Source organism: Marmota monax, unplaced genomic scaffold, assembly GCF_021218885.2.
Source record: "Marmota monax isolate L192 unplaced genomic scaffold, Marmota_monax_Labrador192_F-V1.1 WCK01_AAM20220418_F8-fsc00043, whole genome shotgun sequence".
NCBI lineage: Eukaryota > Metazoa > Chordata > Mammalia > Rodentia > Sciuridae > Marmota > Marmota monax.
In genome coordinates, this window is record NW_026691982.1 from 14,518,936 (window position 1) to 14,545,599 (window position 26,664).

The 26,664-nt window shown below is 34.0% G+C and overlaps 1 protein-coding gene and 1 non-coding gene across 2 annotated transcripts in view; one reads left to right on the top strand and one right to left on the bottom strand.

Annotated features, from left to right (window-relative positions):
• The window catches only part of LOC124095283 (phospholipid-transporting ATPase IB-like), a 132,812-nt gene that overhangs the window by 74,427 nt on the left and 31,721 nt on the right, over positions 1–26,664 (bottom strand). The window contains exons 11-14 of the mRNA XM_058580449.1: positions 22,577–22,661; positions 20,989–21,128; positions 8,628–8,766; positions 6,917–6,981 (exon numbers count right to left, since the gene is read on the bottom strand). Coding sequence (XP_058436432.1) covers positions 6,917–6,981; positions 8,628–8,766; positions 20,989–21,128; positions 22,577–22,661 — 429 coding nt within the window. The remainder of the gene's footprint in view (positions 1–6,916; positions 6,982–8,627; positions 8,767–20,988; positions 21,129–22,576; positions 22,662–26,664) is intronic.
• Trnav-uac (transfer RNA valine (anticodon UAC)) lies at positions 20,217–20,290 on the top strand. Its single transcript has one exon. It is a non-coding gene; the product is annotated as a tRNA-Val (tRNA).

The following is a 26,664-nucleotide window of genomic DNA, read 5'->3' on the forward strand; positions in this document are numbered from 1 at the left end:
AGTTCTTTTTAATTGCTTTATGGTATTCCATTATACCAATCTGTCCCCTATTGACAGACACTGATGTAGTTTGTAATCTGGTAAAATTGTTATACTTCAGTATTACAGCATCTGGAGCCCTACAATACAGCATTCACAATGTTCATGATTCAATCTCAAATTACTCAACGTAAGAAGAAACAGGAGAAGCTCATCCTGCACTATGGGAAAAGACAAGAAACAAATGCTAACTGTAAAATTAACATAGTTACCAGACACTTTTAAGAAGCAATCATAATTACGCTCATAGAGAATTAAAAAACTGGAAATCTCAGCAAAGAAATAGAAAATGTAAGCTTTACAACTAAAAAATAGCTGAGATAAAAATAATCAACAAATGGGCTTACTGGCAAAATGAGCCAGTGAACTTAAGGTAGACAAATAAGACTGTCCAATACAAATATGGAAAGACAAAAGATAGGAAAAGATGGAAAGAGAAACAGGAATCTATGAGAGGAAAAAAAATCCCATGACTTACCTACAGGTAATTGAAGTTCCAGAAAAAAAAAATTACTTGAAGAAACAATGACCAGAAATTTAGTGAAAACCATAGATTTAGTAATTTAATAAGCTTAGTGGAGTCCAAAAGAATAGTTAGGAAAAAAATGCCTAGGTATATCTCAAACTGGCTTAAACCAAACAACAAAGAGAAATATTTGAAAACAGAGAATAATACTCATTACATCAAGGGGAGTAACTACCAAAATGATGCAGACTTTCTTCAGAGATCATAGAAACCAGAAGACAACTGAACAATAAATTTAAAGAGATAAAGTAAAAATTCAAACAAGAATTCTGTACCCAGTGAAACTATTTTTTAAGGGTAAAGGAAAGTAAGGGTTGGCGTGTGTAGCTTAGTGGTAGACAGCTTGCCTATTATATCTAAGGCCCTGGGTTCAATCCCCAGCACTGCAAAACAAACAAACAAACAAACAAACAAACAACAACACATTTCTCAAGAGTGAATGAAAAGGCAGGTATTTCCAAATAAAGAAAAACTAAATATACTGTCAGCAGTCTACAAAAAATGCTAAATAAAATTCATCACCTGAGCCAAGTATGCTGTTGCACACCTATAATCCCAGCAGCTGGGGAGGCTGAGGCAGGAGGATCATAAGTTCAAAGCCAGCCTCAGCAATTTAGCAAGGCTCTAAGCAACTTTGTGAGACCTTGTGTCAAAAAAAAGGGGGTAGGGTGGGGTTGGAGGTATAGCTCAGTGGTAAAGTGTCCCTGGGTTAAAACCCCGATCAAAAAAAATAATAATTCATCACCTGAAAGGACATGATGCTAGGAAGCTTGGATCTTCAGGAATAAATGAAGAGCATCAGAAATCATAAATCTCTAAGTCAAGTATAATACACTACTTTATCTAATTTTTTTTCAAACATGTATAACTGCATAAGGCAAAAGTTGTGTTCATGATTTATGGGAATTATGACATTTAGATAAATAAAAATAAAACAATAACAAAAAGGTCAGTAAGCAATGTGCAATAAATTTATATGATTATATGCTTTCTACTTTTATATAAAGAGTTACTATATTAATTTTAACTATAACATGAAAAGGTAAGGATCTATGTTACAATCTCTAAAGCAGCCATGAAGAATAATAATGAAAAACTAAAAGTTAATAGATGGGTAAAAATAGAATTCTAAAAACTATTCAAATCAACTGCCTCTTCTCCCAAAAAACATCGGGAAGAGAAGAACAGAGAAAGAGGAAGAGGGAAGACAAACAGAAAACAAGTAATAACTTATTAGTACTAAATCTGATGCAATTAATAGTTACTCTAATAACAGGTTATCTATTATAAGTTAAGGGCAGTGACTGTCAGAACTTGAATCAAAAAAGTAATATCAAAGTTCATGTTTCCATAATCAGATACATTTAACGCATTATATCTCAGTGTTCTATATAGGGCACTTGTAAAAACTTAAATTGAGCAATAAGTTACCATAGGTGGTATATTTGTTGTTAATCTTAAGTTTGTTTGTTTGTTTTAGTTGTAGATGGACACAATACCTTTTATTTTATTTATTTATTTTTATGTGGTGCTGAGGATCAAACCCAGTGCCTCCTACATGCAAGGCAAACACTCTGCCACTGAGCCACAATCCCAGCTCTGCAAAACTTAAGTTTTTACAGATGTCCTATATATGGTATGCTGGAACATCATAAACAGAACACAAAAAAGATAAGGTAAAGGTAAATATACAGAAAAATATAAATAGTGCAAACAATAAGCATTATAAAGCTTGAGTAGGTTGATTCATATCAAATACAATAGGCCTATAGACAAAAAGCATTGCCTAAAACAAACAGGGATATATCATAAAAATAAAGGCCAATTTCTAAGGAAGATTTGACAATTATTATATATGTGACTAATAAAAACAAAATCCAATAAACTCTCAAGATGCATAAAGCAATAACTGGCATAATTTAAAATAGAAATATTAAATTCAAAAATCACAGAAAGAAGGTCAGGGGATGTAGCTAAGTTTTTTAAGGGTAAAAGGTTGAGCGCTTGCCTCGCTTGCATGAGGCACTGGGTTCGATCCTCAGTGCCATAGTAAATAAATAAATAAAATAAAGATATTGTACCCATCTACATTTAATTTAAAAAATTTTAAAAAACATCACAGAAAGATGAGCTTGGAGATGTAACTCTGTGGTAGAGTACCTTCTTAGCATGCATAAGGCCCTGATTTTAGTCCCCAGCGCTACGCGCGCGCACACACACACACACACACACACACACACACACAATCACGAAAAGAAATTTAAATGGTCTTCTCAAAAATTGAAAGAATGGCTAGAAAAACAAGCAGTAAGGACACAGTTAATTACAACAGTTCTCTCGACCACCTTGACATGATTGATATTTGTTGTACACAATGACTAGAAAATACACATTACATTCAAGTGTACATGTTATGTTCACTGAGACAGACAATATAATGGATTACTAAACAAATTTCAGTGAATTTCAAAGGACTAAAAGCAACCAGAGTATTTGACTTTTATCTGAAATGAAATAAAATTAAAAGAAAGACATCTAGGAAAAATGACAATTTTGTGGAAATTAATTATCACACTTTTTAATAAGGCATAAGTAAAGAAGAAATAATAATAGAAATTGAGAAATAGTTTGAAATGATGGTAATGAAATTACAACATATCAATATTGGTGCAATACAAACAAAGCAATATTTAGAGGAAAATGATAGATTTAATGTTTAAATTTTTAAAAAACAGATGAAAAACAATGACCTAAGATTCCATCTGGTGGAAGGCAGGATCCTAAAATTCTCACCTACAAATGTGCCCGTCCCGTATATAGTAATCCTCCCTTCTCCTTGATGGATATTTTCCAAGACCTCCCAGTGGATCTTTTGGTCTTTTCCAAGACCCCCAGTGGTTGGTTGAAACCATGGATAGAACCTAATCCCATATACTATGGTTTTCCTTATACATATATATCTATGATAAAATTAAATTTATAAATCAAGTACAGTAAAAATTAATAAAAATAACTAATAACAAAATAGAAAAATTATAATAATATACTATAAAAAACATGCAAACATTGTTTCTCTCTATCTCTCTCTCATCAGAAGAATAAATATCGATGTTTTTGAACCCTAATTTACTATGGATAACTGAAACCATGGAAAGAAAAACTGTGGATATAGGTGAGACTACTATAATGCATTCCCCTTGAGTTTGAGTGGGCCGAACCTAATCAGGTGGGCCCTTTTAAAAAGAGTTTAAAAGTAAAGAGGCAAGAAGTCAGACATTTGCAGCTACAGCATATGTCCTTTTGTTGCCTTTAAGAAAAGGAACTGCTTTGCTGTGAAGAAGGCCACGTGCAAAGACCTGAGAGTGAACTTGCTGACAACAGTCTCTGACTGGCAGCAAGAGGATGGGACCTCAGTCACATAGCTACCAGTAAATTCTGCCAACCAACTGAGACAGCCTAAAAGTAGATCTTTTCTTGAAACTCCAAATGAAGATGTAGGCTGCCTGACCAGTTGATTTCAGCCTTATTCTAGTAAGCTTTGCATCACTGTGACCAAAAGACCTGACAAGAAAATTTAGAGAATGGAAAGTTTATTTTGGCTCATGGTTTCAGAAATTCAGTCCATGGTTGGCTGACTCCATAGCTCTGGGTCTAAGGTGAGACAGAACATCATGGTGGAAGGGCATGGTGGAAGAAAGAAGCTCAGGACATGACAGCTAGAAAGGATAGAGAGAGAGAGAGAGAGAGAGAGAGAGAGCGCGCTCCTCTCACCAAAGACAAGACACTAATCTCAAAGGCACAACTGCAATGACTTACTTCCTCCAGCTATACACTACCTGATTAATTCATGTCAGTGGATTAATCCACTGATTATGTTATACCTCTCATAATTTAATCACTTCAGCTCTAAAAATTCTAGCATTTTCTTGCGCATGAACTTTTGGAGAACATCACATATCTAAACCATAAAAGCCTTGTGAGACACTTGGCAGTGGAACTAGATAAAATATGCCAAATTCCTCACTCATGAAAACTGTTAGATAATAAATTTAAGATGCCTTAAGCTGCTACATTAGTGTTATTATTTTTAATGCAGCAATAAAATACATAAACTGTTCTAAAAATAGAGTACATTAACATTAACTGTGCAAAATTCAATGACGTGAGTTAAAAGTTTGGTAACTTGCAGCACATTATATGGAAAATTAAATGTGTGCTTCCATTATGTAAAAAAAAAGTGTCCACCATTAAATAATGATTATTTAGAAATGAGCTTTGAAAATAAAAAGGTTTAAAGTTTATAGAAACTTAAGGAAAGTTTAGAGAGAGAAAGTACCAGAGTCATTGTATGAAACACAATATTTAAGTGAAATAGTGCTTTCCAAAGTAACATGCACCAGAGCAAGACTAGTGTTCTGTCATATAGCTCCTGAAACCCTTGGACTCTCCACAGTGCTAAGACTGTCTTTTTGTACACTAATGAGATACCTGGTGGCAGGAGGCAGGAAGGTAGCATTAGAGTGGGAGACGATCATCTGAAAGACCGAGGCATGATCAAGAGGGTTGGGACTTTCAGCACTGTCCTGACAACCTCTGGGGAGGGAAGAAAGGTTGATGGTTAAGTTGATGGCCAATGGCCAGTATTTAATCAAGCATATATATGATGAAATTTCCACAAATACCTCCAAAAATTTGATTTCAGAGAGCTTTCAGGTAGTTGGACATCTGAGAGTTCCCAGAGAGTGATGCTACTGGGAGAGGGCATGGAACATTAAACATTCCTAGACAGATAAAACTTCAAGTTAAGGGTCTTAGCTTCTGTTCCTATTGCGAGATATATCATGTTCAGCTTTTAACAAGGCATTTTAAAAGGCTAGGAAGAACACTCTCTGAGAGACAGAGCAAGCGGAAGAATCAGACTGAATTTAATGAACATTCTGAAAATATCAGGCAGTGAATTTCAAACAACTATAATTAATATGCTAATAACTAATCAAAAAAGTAGAAAACATAAAATAACATATGGGCAAAATAAGCAGAGAAAATTCTTTCTCTAAGAAAGAATAAGAAGGAAATGCTAGAAATTAAAAGACTCTGTAACAGAAATAAAGATTTTCTTTAACCAGCTCAACATTAAACAGGACACAGACAAGGAAAGAATTACTAAGTTTGCATATATGTCAATGGAAATCCCCAAAACTGAAATACAAAGAGGAAAAATAAATGTAAAGAGAGGTAAAGAAACAAATAAATATCCAAGAATTGTGAGATAATTTTTCAAAGTTGTAATACAGGTAATTGAAATAAAAGAGAACAGAAAACAGAAGAGAAGAAAAGTTTAAGTAGTAATAGTCAAGAATTTTCCAAAGTTAATGGCAGACCAAAACCATAGACCAAGAACTTCGGATAAATATCCAAAATATCCACACCTATTCTGTAACAAATCCACACTGCAGAGAACCAAAGATAAAAGAAAGTCTTGAAAGAAATTAGAAGGAAAAAAATCTTATCTAAGGAAAAACAAACATAAGAATTATAACAGACTTCTCATCAGAAGAGAGTAAAGTAAAGCATTTAAAGTATTGAATGAACAAGAATCACCAACCTAGAATTCTATATCTAGTGAAATTATCCTTAAAAATGAAATAGAAATCAAGATTTTCTCAAACAAAAACTGAAGGAATTTATCACCAGCATATTTGCAATATGAGAAATATTTTAAAAGTTTTTCTACAGAAAAGAAAAATTATGTCAGAAAATTCAGAGCTACATTTGTTTTAAAAACTGTTAGAGAAGGAATAAATGAAGTCTACTTAAAATTCTTCAAAAGTCAATTTAAGCACATTCTATATAAAAAAAATGTCTATCAGAAAATATCTGACTATAGAGATTTTAACTTTTAAGGGCAAAGATGTTTAATATTTCATTCCAAATTAATTTTATTCTTGCAATATAAATGTCATCGATTGACTCCAACTTCCAACAAAGATGGCTAGATACATGAATTTTTTTTTTTTTTATTTTTAAAATCAAGGATCTGAGTCTTGGATTTGTTGTGGCCTCAGGGTGGTGATAAAAGACCAGTCTCAAGCAAAGTAGGCCATATGTACTCAGCAGAAGGAAGAATAAGCAGGAATCAGAGATGACCTATAGCAAAAATACAGTAAGATTTGCAGATTCTTGGAAAAAAAATCTTGGGTAAAACCAGGACTTTCCAATGGAGCTCTTAGCTCTATTGTTAAAGGGAATGAAAGGCAATCTCAAGTAGATTTGGAGGAGGTAGATAAAACCCCTAGTAACAAATGGGTTGCATTCATATTACATATATATTTTTTAAAAAAAATCGCTTACCTCAAATGAATCTGCATTCAAATAAATACGAGGTGTGGTACTTGATATCAGTTTGCAGGAAAATGCTACAAAAACAGAGAAATAAAGATATATTTGAAGATCCAATGCCTTCAATGAGCATTGAAAACAAACCGTTTATATTCTTCCTTCATCATTCCCTCTGCTTCACGAGTATTTCAAAGCCTAATAATCTATCACAAAAACTGAGCAAGATGTTATAGAGGGGAAGGGAATTAAAATATTGGTTAATTTTAGTGTTAGCATTCAACTTACATAGAAATGATTTAGAAGATGAATACAACCAATAGCTAAATCTGCATTTAAAAATTTCTGTCATTTAAGTTAGTATTGTCTTTCTAGACCTGAGCTTAGGTTCATGCTTTATAATTCCAAGTCTGCAGAAATTAAATTCTGATTTTATCAACAGATTGCGGCTAAAAAGCCTCAGTGTGGCTAAAAGAAACAAACTTATACAATTCTTCCAATAGTGTTTTGTTGTTGTTGTTTGTTTGTTTTGTTTGTCTTGAAAAGAGGTTTATTTAGTTCATGGTTTTGGAGGCTGAAAGTCCAAGTTTAGGCAACCCTGTTTGGTTCAGTCTCTGGTGAGGATCTAACATTAAATGGTCCTTCCTGAGGCTGAACTTTTTTCTGTTTTGTTCTCATGATCCAGGCACAAGGAACTACGGTTCCTCAAATATGATAAGCCTTGTGCTCACTGTTCTCTGTGCCTGGAATGCTCTATGAGCCCTAAGATACATCAATAAACTTAAAAAAAAAACGATATTGAAGAGAGGAAGTAACATAGAAAACTTGAGGGGGAAAAATACCAACTGGATATTGTCACCAATAATTAAATGTTTATGAGTAATATATATGACATACCCAGCTATCCTACTCCACGGTATGTATCCAAAATATTAAAATCAACATACTACAGTGACATAGCCACATCAATGTTTATAGCAGCAAAATTCACAATAGCCAAGCTATGAAGCCAATCTACGTGCCCTTCAACAGATGAATGGATAAAGAAAATGCTATATATATTTATATTTTTTCAAGTATTACTCAGCCATAAAGAAGAATGACTTTATGGCATTTGCCAGTAAGTGGATAGAATTGGAGACTATCATGCTAAATGAAATAAAGCCATTCCCCAAAAGTCAAACGTCAAAAATGTTTTCTCTAATATGCAGAAGCTAATCCAAAATGGCTGGCAGGGTGAAGAAGAAGAAGAAGGAGGAGGAGGAGGAGGAGAAAGAGAAGGAGAAAGAGGAGGAGGAGGGGGAGAAGGAGGAAGAGGAGAAGGAAAAAAGAGAAGAAGAGGAGGAGGAGGAGGAAGAAGAGGGGAGGAGGAGGAGGAAGGAGGAGGAGGAGGAGGAATAGGAGAAAGGTCAGTGGAATAAACCAAGGAAGAGGAGGAGGAATGAGATAAGGAAAGACAGTGGAATTAATCGGACCTAACTTTCCTATGTGAATATCACCAGCACTTACATCTACAAGACACTAATTAAAAAACAACAACTAAAACTAAAATAGCACAAATTACCAGTAGAGAGAAAGGAAAAGGAGGAAGGAGGAGGGGAGGCAAAGAAAAAGTACTGAGGACTGAATTAGAACAAAATATAGTCCATGCTCTTATAATTATATCAAAATGAATAGTCCTAGAATGTACATAAAGTTTTTATAAAAATTTCTTTACATGTGTTACCTATGTTAACTGCAGTTTCTTGTTTATCTCCTGTCAAGACCCATATTTTTATGTTTGCTTTCAGTAGAGTTGATATAGTTTCTGGAACATTTGCTTGAAGACGATCTTCTATGGCTGTGGCTCCAAGCAGCAGAAATTCCTAAATGTTGAAAGAGATTTTTTTATTACTAATTAAATATTAAAATTTTTAAGATGGGGGTCTGGGGATGTGGCTCAAACAGTAGAGTGCTCGCCTGGCATGCGCGGGGCACTGGGTTTGATCCTCAACACCACATAGAAATAAAATAAAGATATTGTGTCCACCAAAAACTAAAAAATAAATATCTAAAAAAAATTTAAGATGGAAAAAGGGAAAAAATTGGGGCAAAATATATGCAGGCTAACAATTAATTAAGCCAAGTTCCAGACATTTTGGCCTACTTTTCCCATTGTTCTATTTAAGCACACCATGAGGCAGTGCAAAATAATGGTTAAGAACACAGGCTCTTGGATTTGTGTCTTAACTGTGTAAGTTACTATGTAAATGAGCATAAGAAAAATCACTAAACTTTCTGTGACTCAGTTTCCTCATACATAAGATGCAGACATGGGAGGAAATTCTATTATTCAAGGAATTTTTATGAGTTAACATTTGTAAAGATTGAAATAATGTCTAGTAGTTTATAAATAGATAATAACTATACCAATTATCTTAATTATTATTGCTTTAAGATAAATCTTTGGTACTAGAGATTGAACCCAGAGGCCCTTTACTGCTGAGCCACATCCCCAACCCATTTTATTTTTTATTATGAACCAGAGTCTCACTAAGTTCCTTAGGGCCTTGCTAATTTGCTGAGGTTGGCTTTGAATTTGTGATCCTCCTGCCTCAGCCTCCTGAATCACTGGGATTACAGGCGTGTGCCACCACACCTGGCTAAAATAAATTTTGATGTTCAGTCAGGTAAACTTCTTCTTTATACTATTATTCTCCAAAAATAATCTTGATAATTCTAAAGCTACTCTGATGTTTATATCAATTTTAGGACAAGCTGGTTAAGTTCTGTGAAAATCCTGTTGGAAGTTTAATGTATTCCTGGATTGCAAAGTTTCACCTGTATTATTCTAGGTTTTTCTCCATATTATGTATACTTACCTTTTTATTTTGGTGCTTTGTTTTGTCTTTAAGTAAAAACTTATCATTTTTTAAATAAGTTATTTCTCATTAAATGTTTTGGTTTAGTTTAAATTTTAATGATTTTTTAATATTTTTGCTCCTATTTGAATTATTTCCTTATCACTGGAGAGAGTCAGAGATTTGATGGCAGACAAAACACAGGAAATAGACCAGATAACCTAAGATAGTCTGAGGTATGTTTCTCAGAAGCCAGAGCAGTCTATGAGTTTAAGAGTATATAATATTGCTATCAGTAGCTAAAGTCAAATTAAGATATATGACAAGCATATTCTATGCTGATAATCAGATCTGAAATAATTTGATTGAAACATTCACATGTATAAACAATAAGCTGAAACTTTAACTTAGTCTTATTGACAAGTTGAATTTTATAAATGCTAAATACTCAAATTAATCCTACTAGACATCTATGTGTATTATTTTATTTTTGTGCCCTTTCTGCCACTATATTTTCACAATGTTTATATATTAAAACTTTGAATTTTAATGTAAAATGTCCAACAATTGGCAGGAGGTATTTTCAGAAATGATTTATTATTCCAGGTATAGAACATACATTTTAAAAGAATGCTTGAACTCTTTTCTTGATAAAACCACTTAACAAACTAGAAACAGGATGGAACTTCCTTAACCTTATAGCCACAGTTATCATCATACTTAATAGAGAAGAATTAAATGCTTTCCCCTTAAGATCATGAACAAAATGAGGATGTCTGCATGTCTATCCTCAAAAACTCTATTCACATCTTCTTAGAAGTTCTAGCCAAGACAATTAGATAAAAAATAAAGGAATCCAAAATGAATAGTTAGGAGATAACTATCTCTATTCACAGATGACTTACTCTATTTAGAAAACTGTGAAGAATCCTCTAGAAGAAGTAATCAAAACAGTGTGGTACTGGCATAAAAAAAGACATAGCTCAATGGAATGAAAGCAAGAGTACAAAAATAAACCTCTGAGACTATGAGCAACTGATTTCAATAAGGATGTCAAAACAATTCAACGTGCAAATAGTTTCCTCAAAAAATAATATTGGGAAACTGGATATCTACAAACAGAAAATAAAATTCAACTATTACCTTACACCACATGTAAAAATCAACTAAAATATACCAACTACGTAAAAATAAGAGCTTAAAATATAAAATTCTTAGAAGGAATATATAGAAATAATTTTTTTGATATTCGTCTAGAAAGAGTTTTCTTAGATGACACTATAACACAAGCAACACAATAAAAATCTCATCAAAATTTAATAGCTTCATCCATATCAAAGGACATCATCAAGAAAGTGAAAAGCTAAACAATTGTACAAAATATTTGAAAATTACATTTTGATAAAGGTCTTGAATTCATAACATATAAAGAACTCTTGCAACTCAACAATGAACACATATCTGAGAAAGAATTTGTAACTAAAATATACAAAGAACATTTCAAGCACAGTAATAAGAAAACAACACAATTTGAAAATAGGCAAAATACCTGAGTGGGCATCTCTCCAAAGAACACATAAGATGTTAAATAAGTATATAAAAATATGCTTAATATCATATCCCATTTGGGAGTTATAAATTTAAATGAGACACTGTTAAATACTATTACAATGGCTAAAATCCCAAATGCTGACAATACCAGATATTGACAAGCAATGGAGCAACAGAAACTTTCATTCATCGCTGATGAAATACAAAATGGTAAAGCCACTTTGGAAAAAAAATGTGGTGGATTCTTACAAGGCTAAATTCTCATCAAATAATCTAGAAACTATACTTCAGTTTTCACTCAAATGAATTGAAAACATATGTCCCTATAAAAATTTGCACTCAAATGTTTCCAGAGTTTTATTCATATTATCAAAACTTAGAAACTAATAAAAAATACTCCAACACCTGGAGACTAAATAATATGCTACTGAATGAACAATGGGTTGCAAAAGATATCAAGAAGGAGATTAAAAAATTCTTAGAGGTAAATGAGAACACTGATAATACATATCGAAATCTCTGGGACACTATGAAGGCAGTTCTAAGAGGAAACTTCATTGCATGGAGTTCATTCCTTCAAAAAAGAAAAGTCAATAAATAAATGATCTAAAATTACATCTCAAAGCCCTGAAAAAGAAGAACAAATGTACACCAAAAGCAGTAGGAGAGAGGAAATAATTAAAATCAGAGCTGAAATCAATGAAATTGAAATAAAAGAAACAATTGGAAAAGTTGACAAACAAAAAATTGGTTCTTTGAAAAAAATAAATGAAATTGACAAACCCTTAGCCATGCTAATGAAGAGAGAGAAAACTCAAATTACTAACATCTGTGATGAAAAAGAAAACATTATGACTGACATTACAGAAATACAGAAGATAATTAGAAATTATTTTGAAAATTTGTACTCCAATAAAAGAGAAAATATCAAAGGCATAGGCAAATTTCTAGAGGCATATGATATGCCCAAACTAAATCAGGATGATATACACGATTTAAACAGATCAATTTCAAGCAAGGAAATAGAGGACACCATCAGAAACCTACCAACCAAGAAAAGCACAGGACTGGATGTATACACAGCTGAGTTCTACAAGACCTTTAAAGGAGAATTAACACCAATACTTCTCCATCTATTTCATAAATAGAAAAAGAGGGAACACTTCCAAACACATTCTATGAGGTCAATATCACCCTGATTCCAAAACCAGACAAAGACACCTCAAAAAAAGAAAACTTCAGACCAATATCTCTAATGAGTATAGATGCAAAAATTTTCAATAAAATTCTGGCAAATCGAATACAAAAACATATCCAAAAGATGCACCATGATCAAGTAGACTTCATCTCAGGGATGCAAAATTGGTTCAACATACAGAAATCAATAAATGTAATTCATCACATCAATAGGCTCAAAGATAAAAATCATATGATCATCTCAGTATATGCTGAGAAAGCATTTGATAAAATACAGCATCCCTTCATGTTCAATACACTAGAAAAACTAGGGATATCAGGAACATACCTCAACACTGTAAAGGCTATCTATGCTAAGCCCCAGGCCAACATCATTCTAAATGGAGAAAAATTGAAAGCATTTCCTCTAAAAACTGGAACAAGATAGGGATGCCCTCTGTAACCACTTCTATTTATCATAGTTCTTGAAACTTTAGCCAGAGCAATCAGACAGACAAAAGAAATAAAGACATATGGATGGGAAAAGAAGAACTCAAATTATCACTATTTGCAGAAGATATGATTCTATATCTAGAAGACCCAAAACATTCCACCAAAAATTTCCTAGAACTAATAAATGAATACGGCAAAGTAGTTGGATATAAAATCAATACCCATAAATCAAAGGCATTTCTGTATCCTCAGAAAGAGAAATAGGAAAACCACCCCATTTACAATAGCCTTAAAAAAATAAAATAGAATACTTGGGAATAAACTTGAATAAAATTGTAATGCATTCCACTGTCATATATAAATAAAAATAAATAAAAATTAAAAATAAAGAATAGAAAAAGCAATCTTGAAATGCATCTTGAAAAATAACAGACTCAGAATAGCCAAAGCAATGCGTAGCAAGAAGAGTGAAGCAGGTGGCATCACAATACCAAACCTTAAACTATACTACAGGGCAATAGTAACAAAACCAGCATGGTATTGGCACCAAAATAGACCTATAGACCAGTGGTACAGAATAGAGGACACAGAGACTAACCCACATAACTACAGTTATCTTATATTGGACAAAAACGCACATTGGAGAAAAGATAGCCTCTTCAACAAATGGTGCTGGGAAAACTGGAAATACACATGTAACAAAATGAAACTAAACATCTCTCTCTCACCATGCCCAAAACTCAACTCAAAGTGGATCAAGGACCTAGGAGCTAAGCCAGAGACTTTGCACCTAATGGAATAAAAAATAGTCCCAAATCTTCATCATTTGATGAAGGCCCAAACTTCTTTAATAAGACTCCCATAATGCAAGAATTAAAACCAAGAATCAATAAATGGGATGGATTCGAACTAAAAAGCTTCTTCTCAGCAAAAGAAACAATCTGTGAGGTGAATAGAGAGCCTAAAGAATGGGAGCAAATCTTTACCACAAACACATCAGATAGAGCACTAATCTTTAGGATATACAAAGCACTCAAAAACCTTAACAACAAAAATAAAATAACCCAATCAATAAATGGGCCAAGGAACTGAACAGATACTTCTCAGAAGAGGATATACAATCAATCAACAAACAATGTTCAACATCTCTAGCAATTAGAGAAATGCAAAACAAAACTACTGTAAGATTGCATCTCACTCCTGTCAGAATGGTAGCTATTAAGAATATAAACAACAATAGGTGTTGGCAAGGATGTGGGGAAAAAGGCACTCTTTGCTGGTGGGATTGCAAATTGGAGCAGCTAATATGGAAAGCAGTATGGAGATTCCTTGGAAAACTTGTAATAGAACCACCATTTGACCCAGCTATCCCACTCCTCAGTTTATACCCAAAGGACTTAAAAACAGCATACTACAGGGACACAGCCATATCAATGTTTATAGCAGCACAATTCACAATAGCTAAATTGTGGAACCAACCCAGATGCCCTTCAGTAGATAAATGGATAGGGAAACTTTGATATATATACACAATGGAACATTACTCAGCATTAAAAGAGAATAAAATCATGGCATTTGCAGGTAAATGGATGGAGTTGGGAGAATATAATGCTAAGTAAAGTAAGCAAATCCTAAAAAAACCAAAGGCTGAATGTTTTCTTTGATATGAGGATGCTGACTTATAATGGCGATGGAGGGGGAGAATGGGAGGAATGGAGGAACTTTGATAGGGCAAAGGGGAGGGAGAGGATAGGAGAGGGCAAGGGGGTAGGAATGATGGTGGAATGAGTTAGACATCATTACCCTAAGTACATATATGAAGACATGAATGGTGTGAAAATACTTAGTGTACAACCAGTGACTTCAAAATTGTACTCTGTATGTATAAATATGAAATGAATTGCATTCTGCCATCATGTATAACAAATTAGAATAAATAAATAATAACAATAAAATAAAATTGTTCTTATCAGGTCTTTTGGTCACAGTGGCAGGGAAAAAAAACCTTAAAAGCTACAAAGATGTCTTTTAGTAGATGCGTGGATAAACTGTGATATACTCATATGATGGAATATAATTCAGTGCTAAAAAGAAACGAGCTGTCCTGTCATAAAAAGACATGGGAGAAACTTAAAAAGCATATTACTAAGTGAAAGAAGTCTAAAGACAAAAAAAAGATTCAGGGATTCAGGAGAAGGAAGAAATATAGGTGATGCACAGAGTTTGCAGGACAGTAAAACTATTTTGCAAGGTATTGGAGAAATGGATACATATTACGAATTTTTCAAAAGCCATGGTTTTAGTCAGCTTTTTTGCTGCTGTGACTGAAAGATCTGACCAGAACAATTTTAAGGGAGGAAAACTTTATTTGAGTGCTCATGGTTTCAGAGTCTTAGTCCATAGAAGGCTGACTCCATTTCTCAGGGCTCAAGGTGAGGTAGAATATCATGGCAGAGTGTGTGGCAGAGGGAAGCAGCTCACATGGTGATCAGTAAGCAGAGAGAGAGAGAGACTCTACTCTACAAATACAAAATATATACCTCATAGCCATGCCCCCAATGTACCACTTCCTCTAGCTATACCCCACATGCTTCCAGTTACCATTCAGTTAATCCCATCAGGAATTAATTCACTGATTAGGTTAAGGCTATGCCCCAATCATTTCTCCTCCAAATCTTCTTGCATTGTCTCACACATGAGCTTCTGGGGTACATCTCACATCCAAACCATAATACCCATAAAACTCTACAACACAGAGAATGAACTCCAATATAAACTATGAACTATAGTAACAATTGATATTGATTCATCAATTATAACAAAATGTACCACAATGATGCAATGTAAATAGGGAAAATTGATAAGTGAGAAGGAGCATATGTAAACTCTCTACATTCTGCTCTATTTTTCCTGTAAGCTTAAAACTGCTCTAAAAATAAATCTATTGATTAAAAAAGGTTCAAAAGTTTTGAATAGCTAGGCTTGGTGGCACATGGCTATAATTCCAGTGGCTTGGGAGGTTGAGGCAAGAAGACCACAAGTTAAAAGCCAGCCTCGGCAACTTATTGAGGTTTTAAGCAACTCAGTGAGACCCTTTCCCTAAATAAAATGTTTTTAAAAGGGCTGGGGATGTGGTTCAGTGGTTAGTGCCCCTGGGCTCAATCCCCAGTACCAAAAAAAAAAAAAAAGTATTTGAATAGATATTTCTCCAAAGACGATATATCAATAAAGATATGAAAAGATGATCCTTAAAGAAATGCAAATAGAAACCACAATGAGATATCACTTCAGAGCCATGGGATGGTTATAACCAATGATAGAGAATATCAAGTATTGATGAAGATGGGGAAAATGTAAAACTCATAAACTGGGAGTGAGAATATAGAATAGTGCAATCACTTTGAAAAATAGTCTGGCTGCCCCTGAAATGGTTATAAATAGAGTTACCATATGACCTGGCAATTCTACTCCTAGGTATCTACCCAAGATAATGGAAGTCTGTGTCCAAGTTAAAGACTGCAGCTGAGCACTCAGCAGAATTGTTCATAATGTTCACCAGTGGAAACCACCCAAATGTCTATGACAGATGAATGGATAAGTAAATTGCGCACCCATACAATGGAATATTATTCAGAACTGAAACATGCCATGAGGTGGATGAACCATGAAAGCACTATGCCAAATGAAAGAAGGGAAGTCACTAAAGACCACGTATCATACAATTCCATTTATATGAAATGTCCAGAAGAGGCAAATCTATAGAGATAGAAAGCAGATTAGTGGTTCTGTCTGGGGGAGAAAACTGGGGACAGAGTGAATGGATGGAGTTTGGGGAATAGGTTGAAATGTTCTGTTTTCATTTTTTGATAGTTATACAACTCTGTGAATATATTAAAAACCATAGAATTATGTGCTTTAAATGAGTGCCTTGTATAGTATATTAATTATATACCAATAAAGCTATTATGTTTTTGAAATGAATATTTCAAAGGAATTATAAAGCCAGAGGGTCTCAGAATAAAGTCTCTTTTAATCAATCAATTGATAACCAACAGAAAAATCTTGGCAAGTTGATAGTTAATTCCTTTAGCCATTATGATCTAAGTTGTACATTCAAAGACTACTGATTCAAATATAGAAATTTTATTTGTTTATTTGGGTAAAATTTATGTTACCCAACAAGAAAATAAATATCTTATGAATTCCTAACTGAAAAATGTTTAAGAAGCCAAGAAGGGCTGCTGGCTTCAAGAGCTAGAAAGAGGGCCAGAAAATACCTCTGATATCTGAAAATAAGAAGGACCCTAACAATAGGCATGGAATTGTCTATAACAGACCAAAACAATCATGTCTCAGAGAGTGGCCATATAACTAATATACCATCATCTAGAATTGTTGAAATTAGCACAAGTCATAAGGTAATAAGAGGATCTACTGGCTAATATAAAATAAAGACAACAAAAGAACAAGACTTTTGGCTATTCTAGATGAGGTAAAGTTATTCCAGACCTAGAAAACTAGAATTGACAGCATAGATTTAAAACAAAACAAAACAAAAAAAAACACCACCACCAAGAATCATTGTTTTTTGTTATTGTTTTGAGGCTATGATTGCTAAAAAGATATGTTATCTTATGAAAATCCAGGTCCATCCAAGCAAAATCTATGTACACTAAGCAGCCCTCTCATCTATTTTTGTCTCTTGTATGTGTCCATTTTATGAAGTCCCTTCAATGAGCATTCTTCTTCTTCTTCTTCTTCTTCTTCTTTCTTCTTTCTTCTTCTTCTTCCTCTCCTTCTCCTTCTCCTTCTCCTCCTCCTTCTCCTTCTCCTTCTTCTTTTTCTTTTGATATGGGGGATTGAACTCAGGGGCACTGAACCACTGAGCCACATCCCCAGCCCTATTTTGTACTTTATTTAGATATGGGGTCTCACTGAGCTGCTTAGTGCCTTGCCATTGCTGAGGCTAGCTTTGAACTCACAATCCTCCTGCCTCAGTCTCCTGAGCCACTGAAATGATAGCCGTGTGCCACAGCGCCTGGCAATGAATAATTCCTCTAGTTCTCAGAGTAAGCCTCCCATGGCAGAGTTGTAATGAACAGCAAGATCCAGCTCCCAGCCCCACAGAAGTCTAGCTTGCATGACTCAACCCTCAGGAACTCATCACTTCTGAGGGAAATGAAAAATATCAAGTCAGGAAAGTGAAGAAATAGTGGTCAATACACTTGCTGATTATCAATGTCATTTTAGCATCACAGAGTCTGATAACTTGTCTTCTGTCAGACAGGCTAAATAGTAATGGAATGTTTGAGAACTGATGCTACCCTATATTTTTTAAATCATATAGTCATTGAGAAATAGAACTTTATTAAGTAGTGTGATTTTGCTTTGTTAAACTGTCTAAAATTGATTAGATTTCCACTCTGACCTTTTAAAGGCTTGTTAATCCTAACAACAGCATCGTATCATACTCATTGTTACTACAGGTATTCAAGTACATCGGAAATATAAAAATGTGACTTTTACCCAGGCCAGATAACCACACAAGACCAGATGGGAGAAAACTGGCTCGACATGGGCCGCCTGCTTTTTATTATTTAAGGAAGAGAATGTGCCCTGGAAATCAATACCAAGCCTTTCCTTATACATGACTATTTTTTCTTGAATAGCAGAGAAACTTGCAGTTTTCAACCCCAATATTCATTCATCCATTCACCTAACGTTCCTGAACACTCCCTGCAGCCAGGCACTGTGTGAGAGCTCAAGCTGTACTGGCAAACCCTAACATTCAAAATCACTCCTCTTCCCAGTTTTACCATCGGCATTACATATGCTAGGAAAAGCAAACCTACTTCTTATTTTCTTTATCCTATGACTTTATTACTCATCTTTACTCTTTTCCCAATAAATCCCCTGCCCTATATTTTAAGTAAAAATTAAAATATAACCATTTAATTGAAAAATTATTGCCATAATACTTGTACTCTGTTCCAGAAGATCATTTTCCAGATTTCTTCTCAGTATGTAGGAGAAATGAATGACCTGTGGTAAAAATTGGGAATGCGCCACGGGAGACTCCAAAATGGAACCATAAGGAAGAAATAGATTACACACTCACCAGTCCCCTTCATTACAATCTATCTGCAGAAGCTGACTAATTACTTAGGAGGGATAGTTTAGAGTCCATACACTTGGCGTGAAGCTGGATTAGATGGCAACTCTTTCTTTTTTTTTTATTGGTTGTTCAAAACATTACAAAGCTCTTGACATATCATATTTCATACATTCGATTCAAGTGGGTTATGAACTCCCATTTTTACCCCATATACAGATTGCAGAATCACATCGGTTACACATCCACATTTTTACATAATGCCATATTAGTAACTGTTGTATTCTGCTACCTTTCCTATCCTCTACTATCCCCCCTCCCCTCCCATCTTCTCTCTCTACCCCATCTACTGTAATTCATTTCTCTCTTTGTTTTTTTCCCATTCCCCTCACAACCTCTTATATGTAATTTTGTATAACAATGAGGGACTCCCTCCATTACCATGCAATTTCCCTTTTCTCTCCCTTTCCCTCCCACCTCATGTCTCTGTTTAATGTTAATCTTTTCCTCCTGCTCTTCCTCCCTGCTCTGTTATTAGTTGCTCTCATTATATCAAAGAAGACATTTGGCATTTGTTTTTTAGGGATTGGCTAGCTTCACTTAGCATAATCTGCTCTAAATGACTTATATATAATATGTCTAACTAAAAAGAACAAATTTAGGTCTTTCCATCTTCTAAAGTCTTCTTTAATTTCTTTCTTTAGCATTCTGTAGTCTTCACTGTAGAGGTCTTTAACCTCTTTCATTAAGTTGATTCCTAAGTATTTTTTTTTTCTGTTATTGTAAATGGGGTAGTTTCCTTGTTTCCTTTTCAGAGGGTCCTCTATATGTGTAACATGAATTGTAATGCATCCTGTTGTCATATGTAACAAATTAAGATTAAAAAAGAACAAATTAAAAAAGAGAGAGATCTAATATTTAGACCTAATCTAAACATCTTCTAGCCAAACTTCTCCAGAAATGCAATGCCGAATTCACAGGGCCAAAGGACAAAAGAATTCCAAGCCAAAAAACTGAAATAAAGGTTGGCCCACGACCTGTGAAATCCCTGAGGCCTTAACTGAAGCAGATTCACAATGATCCTGGATGGACGCTCTCCAATCCTGGGCACATGATGTTTCCCTGAAGAAAAGAAACCACCAGACAGTAGAGCTCACAACATACAAGAATATTCAATGAGGGCTGGGGATATAGCTCAGTTGGTAGAGTGTTTGTCTTACATGCACAAGGCCCTGGGTTCAATCCCCAGCACCACAAAAAAAAAAAAAAAAAAAAAGAATATTGAATGATGTGGAAAAACATTCCCAATTTATTACATGAAAAATTCATGACTCAAGTAGAACATACTTGAGTGCTAATATTCATGGGAAAAACTTGTGTGTGTATATGTGTATGTTAAATATATATAATACAAAGCTATATAAAGAAAAGGAAGAGACTGGAAGCTTACATACCAGAGCTTATTTATTAGCCCAACATAAGTGATTATTTATTATTTTTGCTTGTTTTTCTACAATGAATATGTGTTTCTTTTGAAATAGGAAAAGGTATAAAAAGGGTTACAAAATTTAAGTGATTAGGCTATGATGCAGAAGAGACAGAAATATTTTTAAGATATATTTTATGAATTTCAGCATAGAACAGGTTTATATTTTTAAAGAAAAACCCTCATACATAATTATGTGTGAAATAATTAACCTATAAAATGTATAACACATTTTAAAAAGTACAACAAGATATGAAACACTGACAAGTGAATTTCTATAATATATATTAATATTTTTTTAGTTGTAGGTGGACACATATCTTTATTTTATTTATTTATTTTTATGTGGTGCTGAGGATTGAACCCAGTGCCTCTTGCATGCGAGGCAAGTGCTCTACCATTGAGCTACAACCCCAGCCCTCCATCATATATTTATCTTGGCATGCAGAGTGCATGTGGGTTACATTACCTTTTCAATAATCTCATAGCATTCCTCCAGTCTTTGAATTCTGTTTTGTGAAATTGCACTAGCTTTTTTATACTCCTGCAACCAATCTTGGTAATCTGTCTCAGTTAAATCAGTATAGGCAATACAGAGAGTCCTCAGACCTGCAAGCAAGAACGTGATCAGCAGCCAGCCATCAGGCACAACTGGAGCATTAAGAAATAATATTCAAAAGCCTTTTAGATGTGCCTCACATGGACCTACCAGTCTGCTCCTGGCTCCCTTTGCTGTCTTTCCTCTGCTCCTCCTTACTCACAGTAACATCCTTGCTGGTCCTTTTACTTTCAGAGTCTTCCACTTTCTCTGGAAGCCACTTCATTTTCCCTTCCTTCCTTCAGTCTGGGCCTAAATCACCCGATAAACAGTGCCCTGCATCCTTCCCTGCTTCCCTTTTCCTGTTTTTTCTTCGTAGAACTTGGAATCACCTGACATTATCTACTTGTAAATTCCTTCAGAGCTTGAGCTCCACTATTATCCTAGATGTTTAGGAGAGTATATGGCACTTAATAGATGTTCATTAACTACCTGCTAAATAAATGAATGAATGAACAAAGGTTCAAGTTTTCAGTTACTGTCAAATAATCTCCAAAACAACAGAAAATTGACTTAAATCCCATTTTGTGGGGATATTTAAATTTTTTTAAAACCATACTATAATACTTTGCCAAGGCTATCTTGGCATCTATATACTTTAGGATTCCCTACAAACTGACTCTACAGAACACAGAAGTTGTTTCTCTGTTTTGTGTTCAATTATAATAGAGCTCCCACATGGTTGTATGTGGTACAGTCTGCCTACAGCACTTCTATATTTTAATAGCAATAAAAGGTCCAATGTACAACTTTGCAAACTACATCCATACTTTCAGGATGGACATATGCTTGGCTATATGAAGCAGCAGCTTATAAACTAAAAGGACAAAGTTAGCCTCAGCTTGCCAGATATTAGTAGCTTTACTCTTAAATGATATTTCATCTTGCTCTTCAAAGTCTTTGCCAAGCTTTAAGTGAATGTTGTCCTTGGTTGAAATTCACTCATGGAATTATATTTCCTTAAAAGATGATAAGTCAACATGAGAAAGACATTGGGAAAAATGATAGAAAAATGTCAGTGAGGTTGGCTTTTGAGTTATACATAGAAATAATTAACTACAAAATGTATAACACATATTGGAAAAGCCTGTGTTTTTCTCCATCTATGGGCCAAGTTCCTAATATAACCAGCTAAAAGGCAACACAGCTTGCAGAAATAGATAATGATGAGCTAAACATAATGAAATACATAGTAAGAACACACATTTTACTGTTTGCTCATAAGCACAAAAGTATTACAAGGAGAAAAAGGGGGGAAATAATAATGGTATCGTAGGATTCCTTGGAGAAACCATTTACTTTCAAGCAAGCAGAAGGCATTATAAAGTCACAAACATAAAAGAGCTCTGCATGCCACCTGTGTGCCTAACAAGCATCAGTGACATGCATTCAGGTTATAATCACAACCTTTAAGAACAACATTTTCAAAAGTAAATGGATTCTAAACAACCTCACTTACCTTCTGTGGCAAAAAGTTCCAAATGTTTTAATGTGTCCTCCACAAATAGGGAATCTTTTGAAAGTCTCTCATAAATCACTGTGTCCTACAAAAAATGATTCCCTGTAATTAACATCGAATATAAGATTTTAAGTCAACATTCTAAATAGTGCCTTATAATTTTATTGCTGAATCTAGTAGGTGTAAAGGAGTTTAAGCAGCCACAATTCCAAAAATAAGTCTTAAAGATCATCTCTCTTCACTTTGGATAAAACTAAGTCTGACCTACACATTGGAGAAGACAACAGGGAGAGTAATGAAAAAAAAATATCATTGTCTTACAAATCCTCAAATTTATCAAAGAAATTTTAACAATCTAAAAAAAAGCACACCTACCTGAAATAATGAGAAGAGTCAAATGCCACACTCTGCATGATTTGAATGCAAACTATTTCTCTAAACCTATAAAAGCAGCCCAAGTGGGTCTCTGTTCAACATACACCCCAAGTGATTAAAAACCAAGTATAGAATAATTATTTCAGGTAGAATTTAGTGATTCAGAGATCTTCCCTGTAATGTTCTAAGACTGAGAAAAACAATAAAAACATCTATTTTGTTTACTTACATATTAAAAGAAAATTCTTAACAAATAGAAAGTAGATCATTAGAAACATATAACAAAATGGTGAATATTTTATTCATCAACTTACTTGAATGGGAAGACTGTAAGTGATTGGAAGAATTACTTTCATGGAAAGAGAGGGGGAAGGCTGAGGAACATTAGGTATCAATGGACTGATCAGCTTCCATATGAATGGATTATATTTCTAGCCAATTATTTATATTTAAGAGATAATCAACTTTAAACAAAATTAATAACAATGTGGTGTGAGGTTTATAATATTTGTAAAATCAAAATGTCAACCACAATAGCACAGAGATTGAAAGCAAACTGAATTATAGTATTGTAAGGTTCTTATAACTAAAGTAATATAATATCACCTGTAGGTAAAATATAATGAATTTAATATGCCTAGTATAAACTAATAATTTTTTAAAGAAGAGAAATTATAACACAAAATATTCAAGTAATCCCAAAAAAAAGTCAGAAAAAAATCAGAATAAGGGGGAAAAATAGATGGAACAGCTAGGAAATAAATGTCCACATGATACATTGAAACCTAACCATATCAATAAGTACAGTCTAAAGATGATCTATATACCTCAGTTAAAAGGCATAAAATTCCAGAATGACTCAAAACTACAAGAACCGACTACCTGCTCCCCAAAAGAAACACGCTGAAGCATACTCATGTAAATTATTTAAGTGAAAAGAAAAAGATATACCATACTAAAACTAATCAAATGTGGGGCATTTATATTAATATCAAACAAGAGACTTCAGAATAAAAAATATTAAAAAGGATAAAGAATCATTTCACAATGTCAAAGAGATCAATTCATCAAAATGAAATAACAATCCCAAAAGTTTATGTACCTAATAAGAGCAAGTATAAAACGATTATAGTTTGGAATTTTGATATTCCTCTCTCAATTAGTTGACAGAACAAATAGTTAAAGCCAGTAAGTGTATGTATGTATGTATATGAGTGTGTGTATATGTATATGTGTGTGTTTATGTGCATGCGCCAACCAACTGTATCTAAATCCATAGCTACAAAACACCACATACCAAAACAGTCCAATACCTATTATTTTAAAGGGCACACCAAACATTTGACAACACAGACCAAAACCTGACCCATAAAACAACTCTCAATAAAATTTAAAAGATTCAAGTCATACCAAGAATGTTCTAAGAATACAATGGAATTAAATTATAAGTCAATCCAAGAAATATCTCCAGGAAATTCCTAAATATGTGAAGACAAAACACTTCTTCTAGTAATGACCTCAGCTACTTGGGTGTCTGAGGCAAGAGGATCACAAGTTTTGAGGCCAGCCCTGACTCAAAATAAAATAAAAAGGGATGGGGATATAGCTCAGTGGTAGAGCACTTGAATAGTATAAGTGAGGTCCTGGGTTTAAACCTCAGTATCACAAAAATGAAAAGCAGAAACAAAACAAAAAGCACTTAAAAATAACTCATGAGTTAAAGAAGAAACCAAAGAAAAATTAAAATATTTTGAGTTGAATGAAAGTGTAATATATCAAAATTTGTGAGCTGCTACTCAAGCAGTAGGTTTATAGAGGAGGTTTATAGCACTGAACATTTACATTAGAAAAGAAGACTCCCAAATCAAGTTGTACTTTTGAAAGCTAGAAAAAAGAAGAGAAAATGAAACAAAAATTAGACAAATTTATGGAAAAAAATAAAGAGTAGAAATCAGTGAAATAGAAAGTAAGAAAGCTTTCAAGAAAAATCAATAAGGTTAAAATCAGTTTCTTTGAGGAAAATCAATATATCTAATAAACTGTCTAGCCAGCCAATCAGGAAAAAGAGAGAAGATAAAAAATATCAAATGTATAGGTATGCCTGAACAAAATAGACCAATTTCTTGAAAGATGCAATCTGCCAAAACTCACACATGAAGAAATAGACAATCTGAATAGTCCTACATATATTAGAGAAATTGAACCAATAATCAATCTTCCAAAAGAGAAGCACTAGACATAAATTAATTTACTGGTAAATTCTACCAATTACTTATGTTCTTTATGATCACTTTCAAAGAATATAAGCTGAGGGAATATTACCTCCAAAAAATTAAGTTTTTTTTAACCAAGGGAGATCAAATATTTAAGAAGACTGTTCACCAAAGAAATAAGTGGATGGTATGCAAGAAAGTTAACATATCAGGTTCGAGACTGTTATCCTCAGAAACACCTTCTTATAAGGTTGGCCCTTGGCTGGCATCTAGGAACTTGGCTGGTACACAATTCACTAAACTGATATAAACTTTCCCTTTGTGACTCCATGGAAATTGATTCCTCCAGACTCCACCTATGTCTTTCCCCTTAAGATCTGTCTGTGCATTCTTACTGTGCTACTATTATAAATCTCAGCCATGCGGAAACTATATGATGAGTCTGATGATTCCTGCTAGTAAATCTCCATAGGAATGGTCTTGGAGACACCCAATACAGATGACAAATAAACCCCAGAAAAGAAGCTCAGTATCCCATCACAGTATGTAAATGTAAATAAAAGCCACAGTAAAATAAACAATTAAAAATAAAAAGGCTACAATTAAAAAGACTAACAACACAAAGTATTGACAAGGATTGCTGGTAGGAGTGTAACCACAGTTTGGTTAAACATATACCTGCCATGCGATCCCGTCATTTTACTCCTAGGTATATACATCCAATAAAAATAAAACCAATGAAACTTGCACACAAATGCTGATAGGACTATTATTTGTAGTAGTCAAAACTGCAAACAAAATATCCACCAACAGGTGAATGGATAAGCAGACTATGATACAGCCATCAAATGAAAATACCACTCAGCATCACAAAGAAGTGAACTACTGGTATAAGTTACAATGTGGACAAATCTCAGTATGATTAAGAATGCAAGAAGCCCAACAAACAGGCACACACACACATCCTTGTTTCATGGATGTAATATTTTAGTGAATGTAAATATATGATGACAGAAAACAAATCAGGATCAAAACTTAACAATTTGTGCACTTTAAATATACAGTTTATTTTACTTCAATAAACTTTAAACTTTAATCATACCTCAGTAAACTTATATGGTGGTAAATAAACATATAAATACTTTTTTAAAAAGATTTACAAAGGTTAAAAGAAATTCATGACATGTACCAAATCCAAATACTTTGAAGTGAAACTGGGATCAAAATTCCTATGACAAATTCTTGGCACAAACAATCTTATCATTAGTTCTCAATAAAAAAACCAAATGACAGCAAACATATCACTGACGTTAAGCTTAACAAGCATTCTGGTGTCTCACATCAGAACTCTGGCTGTGAGAAAGTTCTTTGGCTACCATGCAATGAAGTTTTAGTCTGTTGACAACCAAAAGCAACCGCAGAGAGAAAACACCATTTAAAGATATTGTTAAGTTGTGAACAACTTTCTACAAGTTGGTGGAGCAGGGACAGAAAAAGTTC